The following is a 5,618-nucleotide window of genomic DNA, read 5'->3' as shown; positions in this document are numbered from 1 at the left end:
GACTTAAATTTTTTTGTCAAAAACGAAAAACCCCTCGAAAAAGGCATTTCTGGTCAGAATTTGGCTAAAATCACAGTCTCCTTGGGAGAAAACCTTTCCAGAACACGTTTTCCACCCAAAATTCACTAGTCTTGGGCGAAAATCTGGGTTCTGGGCCAAGCTTGACATTAAAAACGGGATTAAAATAAATAAAACCGAGCTACTAATCTAATTAGCAACTTAAACCAGAAAAATAAGCCAAAATAAACCTTGAAAAACATGATTATAAAAATAAACGAGCGGGGCTATGATACCGCTGTTGGGGTTTGGTGAGTCCGACTCACCGCGGAAACAACCCCGACCCGAGGAACCACTCGCAATAATTAAAATTATAAAGCATAAATAAATAATCAAAAAGAAAAGGAGAACGAATCTTACCCTCGAAGCGAGCTTCGCCCAAAAACCGGGGCTCTTACTTGAAAGCTATGAGCACGTCAAGCGCCGTGCGTCCGACGGTATCCACCCACAAAAGGCGAACACAAATTTAAGGTCCGCTACCTTGGAGTTAGCAAGGTTCGACCAAAACCCGAGTGTTATATGAGTTTAAGAGTTTTCCCAAAATTATGGAATGCTCTTTCTAACTCCACTCAAGCACTTTACTCCAAATCCCAAGCTTGGTATTTATAGAGGAAAATATGAGTGGGAATTTCTATCCCATCAATGTGGGATCATGAAATTCCACAAATTAATTTAAAGCTAAATTAATTTAAAATTGCAAACTAATAATAAATCTACAAGTGGCATTACCATGTGAGATAGGTTGGTGAGGACCACATGGAGAGTAGGGGACCATACTTGCTCCCCACTCAATATTCTCCTTGTGCCACATGTCCTCACCCACTTGCTCCCATATTCCCATGCTTCCCCTTAATCCACGGCCCTATGGCCCGAGCCAAGCCATGAGCCAAGAAGGAGCCCGGCCCGAGCCTAGCCCGCACCCAGCCCCGCACCAAGCTGCTGCTGTTGTGGCGTGCCTAGCATGCCTAGCCGCGGCAGCTAGCTGCTGCACTGCGGCTGCTAGCCGTGGCTACTAGCACGCACCAGCCAGCCATGCTAGGCTAGGCTTGGTGCTTGCTAGCCACCTTTGCTAGGACATTTTTTCCCCTAGCATTCGGATGCTCGCTTGGGGTATTTTGGGAATATGGTCGATTTATTATTATTTTTGCGCGTCTCTTCTTTTATTATATTGACTCGACTTCCAACGATCGGTTTCGACGCTCTATGCTCGAATTACCGACGTCTAAATATTTAACACTCGGGCGACGAATTAATTTCTTCCGAATTAATTCGTCGAGTTGGTTCGTATATTTTGCTTGGGTGTAACCCGAAGGGTTCAGTCAAGATTAAGCTGTAATATTAATTATATTAATATTACTGATCGGAAGCGGCCTCCACCCAGGCATTCCGATCACTTGACCTTACTGAATATATTAGCTTTCTAATAATTCTGAACCCGCTATCAGAATAATACACTTGTTTGAAGGACACCATTCCTTTCAGTCTTCTTGTTCGTCCCCTTTTGGATTATCATCATCTTCTTTACTTTCATCCACATTTGGTCTTTCTTGACCTTCTGACGGGGGAACACCATTAGTCTCATTTTCTATTCCATCTAATCTTATCAATATTCTTGGCTTAGAATCTTTTGAACCAAGTGACCTACCACGCTTTCTGCGTGTTTGAGATTCACTTTCTATGGCCTTATTACCAGTTGGAATTTCAATACGTGCAAGGGCATTTTCTGCTGGTATATGTGATTTTGTCACCTTCTTTGTATCTACAAATGCATCAGGAAATTGATTTGCAACACTTTGTAAATGAACAATTTTCTTGACTTCTTGTTCACACAAATTTGTTCGTGGGTCTAGCATCAATAGTTGTGTTGCATTCCAAATAATTTCTATTTCTTTCTCGCGTGGGTCCACTTTCTCTCCCCCTAAGGCTGGGAATATTGTTTCATTAAAGTGACAGTCCGCAAATCTAGCCGTAAATAAGTCACCAGTCAATGGTTCAAGATATTTAATTATAGAAGGGGATTCAAACCCGACATAAATTCCCAGTCTTCTTTGTGGACCCATTTTTGTTCGTTGGGGTGGAGCAATGGGAACATATACAACACAACCAAAGATTTTTAGATGTGAGATACTTGGTTCTCAACCACAAACAAGTTGTAGTGGTGAGAATTTATGATAAGCTGTAGGTCTCAATCTAATTAGCACTGTTGCATATATTATAGCATGTCCCCAAGCAGATGATGGCAATTTTGACCTCATTAATAATGGTCTTGCAATCAATTGTAATCTCTTAATTAATGATTCAGCTAGACCATTTTGTGTATGAACATGAGCTACTGGGTGTTCAACATGATTTCCAATTGACATACAATAATCATTAAATGTTTGGGATGTAAATTCCCCAGCGTTGTCAAGTCTTATTTTCTTTATTGTATGATCTGGGAATTGTGCTCTTAGTTTGATGATTTGGGCAAGTAATTTTGCAAAGGCAACATTTCTACTTGAAAGTAGACTAACATGTGACCATCGTGTAGAAGCATCAATTAAAACCATGAAATATCAAAATGGTCCACATGCTGGATTAATTGGCCCACATATATCTCCCTGAATTCTTTCCAAGAATTTGGAGACTAGTAGCAATTTTGTTTATAGATGGCCTTATTATTAATTTGCCAAGTGAACATGCAGAGCATGTTAATTCATCTGATCGGGGAATTTTGACATTTCTTATTAAATGTCCAACTGAATTTGCTATTATTCTTTGCATCATCCCAGTTGCTGGATGTCCCAAACGATCATTCCATAAAATAATCAAATGTTTGTCATCTAACTTCTGGTTAGATACCATATTGATTTACACGGGTCATATGTTTATACGATATAACCCCGAAGAGTATGCTGGCAATTTCTCATATATAGGTTTCTTGCCATGTTTAATTTTTCTGCCATGAGGCATGTATACTCTTTTTGATCTGTCGTCATTGTTTATAGATGATAGCCATTTTGGCGTACATCTTTAAAGCTTATGAGATTTCTGATTTACTCGAATATAAAGCATTGTTGATTATTAATTTTGTTCCATTTGGAAGCATTATACAAGCCTTTCCAGATCCTTCAATTAATTTAGCTGACCCGGAAATAGTGTTCACATTTACTTGAAACAACTTTAGTTGTGAAAAATAAATTTCTATCCTTTAAGATAGTGTGCGTTGTTCCACTGTCCAAAAGGCATTGATATTCGGAACTAACTTCATGTAGATCCGTATCTTCATAAAATAAATTTGAGATTAGTTTAGAATAATATTATACAAACTTTTATTGATGATAGAGATTAAAAGTACATGACTAGAAATTTAAAATACAGAACATAAAGAAAATACATTAAAACATAGCATATGTTACATTAGTAGATGAGAAACCTAAGCATTGTTGTTTTTTCCAAAAATGAAATCATTTCCAATTTCAGCATTATCCATGAAATATCAGATGCATCAGATTAGCATTTTCCTCATTAACATAATTTGCTTCTGCATTTTTCTCTTTGCCTTTTATAGAAGCCTGGTAAAGGTCTACCAAATGTTTGGTCGTACGACAAGTACGTCCCCAATGTCCTGTCATGCCACATCTGTAACATGTGTCTTTTGCTTTCGAAGGAGTTTGTTTGTGGCTTCCAGATGACTGCACCTTCTGTTTTTCAAAATTTTTGAAATTACTGTTTCTTTGAAAATTGCTTCTACCACGACCACGGCCGCGTCCGCGATAATTTCCATGGTCTCTTCCACGGCCATTGTAATTTCCACGTCCACCTCTTCTTGTAGCATTTGACTCGGGTGGATAGGAATTTGTTGCATTTGCCTCATGATGAGTGGCCAAAGACCCAGTTAGTCTCAGGTTATGATATTTCAACAAAAGTTCACTATTTTGTTCCGCAACAAGCAATACACTCATTAATTCGTTGAACTTTTTAAAACCTCTTTCACGATACTGTTCTTGCAACAGTATGTTGCTTGCATGAAAGGTAGTGAGTGTTTTTTCAATTATCTGTTCATCCATGACTGGATGATCACAGTATCTCAATATAGACACTATCTCATGTATGGTTGAATTATAATCAATTACAGATTTGAAATCCTGGAACCGTAAATTTGTCCAGTCAAATAATGCCTTAGGAAGGAGCACCCTTTTGTGGTATCCAAATCTTTCATTAATGCAATCTCATAATACTTTGGGATCTTCAACCATCATGTACTCAATTTTGAGGCCTTCATGTAAATGATGCCTTAACAACACTAAGGCTTTTGCCTTATCTTGTTCAGTAATAGGTTTTACAACAGTCATTGCAAAAGTGGTAGTATCAGTTATTTGACCAGAGGGACTTTTATTTTCTTTAACAGTGTGCTCCAAGCCTTCAGCTGTCAAATTCATCATTGCATCCACTTCCACTCCATAAATTTCTTTCCAAATAAATCTAAAATGCTGAACTGTCTTTTCATAAGGTCTCTCATTTTAGCTACAACAAATTACGTGATAATTAGTTTATAATAACAAATTATATGTACAACTCACATATTTAGTTCTTCCATATTTATAATTAAGTTAATAAAACACGTGATAATTAAATTTAATAATAATAAACCATAAATAATGTAGTCTTTTCTCCCCCTTGGTTTATTATTGTGAGTAATTATATGATTAGACAAAAATTAATCATGTTAGTTGCAGAAAAAATAGCAAAACGCGCGACAACAATAACAGTAGTAACAATAATTATAATGATAACGGTAATATTATACAATGATAATTAATAACAACACAAACATAATAAAACAAAAACAAGCTTTTAATATACTAAAACGACAAAATAAGTGAGTTTTACATATACATAATGACAGAAATTAATATTGCTACTAATATAACTACAATCGCCGTAATTAGGAGGAAATACTGTTTTATCTTCCTTAAATCTTCCTCAAAAGTGAAGTTGTGAGTGTTTTGGTTGCCGTCGTCAGGGATCATATCGGAGAAGGAGGTGATAAAATTTTGGGTGATTTTTTTTGGATAAAAAGTGGGAAGGGATAAGGGATTTGTGGTGAAATCGGGGGGAAAATCTGCCTTTTATAAAGGTAGGTTTATCCGTTACTATTCTGTACAACTGTAAAAATATCATATAATAGTCTAATGTACTGGCATAAAATTGTGATCCATATATGTATATATATATGTATGTATGTGTAGGGAATATTTCAAGCATTATGATAACCCCAAACTTGAACCCCACTGTGATCATACACTAAAGTACGGTGGCGTTCCAAAGGGAAAGACAAAGAGCAAGAAGAGTCGCCAACAAGTTTTAGGAACTTGTAAACCCAAAAGATAATCCAAAGGACCGTCAATTACTCCATAAGGTCTTGAACCAAACAAGGTCCGGGGATGAGGGTACGAATCCAATCTACAAAAAAAAGGACCCGCCCTATAAAATAGGCCTCTACTTTGTTTTGCTCGTATTCATGCGCGCTTTTCGAATAACATACAAACATTATATTGAACCTAACCTGTTTATCTATG

At 37.0% G+C, this 5,618-nt stretch overlaps 1 protein-coding gene across 1 annotated transcript; it reads right to left on the bottom strand.

Annotated features, from left to right (window-relative positions):
* Nucleotides 1-3,521: 3,521 nt before the first annotated feature.
* Nucleotides 3,522-4,478, bottom strand: LOC145619730 (uncharacterized). The gene is made up of 2 exons (XM_081674432.1): nucleotides 4,278-4,478; nucleotides 3,522-4,184 (listed from the first exon to the last, which is right to left on the bottom strand). Exons 1-2 carry the CDS (start codon nucleotides 4,476-4,478, stop codon nucleotides 3,522-3,524), a joined length of 864 nt encoding a protein of 287 aa, XP_081530558.1.
* Between the last annotated feature and the right edge of the window lie 1,140 nt (nucleotides 4,479-5,618).

This window comes from Chenopodium album, chromosome 27, assembly GCF_948465745.1.
Source record: "Chenopodium album chromosome 27, dcCheAlbu1.1, whole genome shotgun sequence".
Taxonomy (NCBI): Eukaryota; Viridiplantae; Streptophyta; class Magnoliopsida; order Caryophyllales; family Amaranthaceae; genus Chenopodium; species Chenopodium album.
This window is presented reverse-complemented; position numbering and strand designations above follow the sequence as displayed.

What these genes read in the sequence shown, in the direction of transcription:
- LOC145619730 (XM_081674432.1), bottom strand. Translation starts at nt 4,478, where the DNA reads ATGAATTTGACAGCTGAAGGCTTGGAGCACACTGTTAAAGAAAATAAA. An exon ending in TGATGGTTGAAGATCCCAAA is followed by an intron (nt 4,185 to 4,277) that starts GTATTATGAGAT and finishes TTACGGTTCCAG; the next exon opens with GATTTCAAATCTGTAATTGA.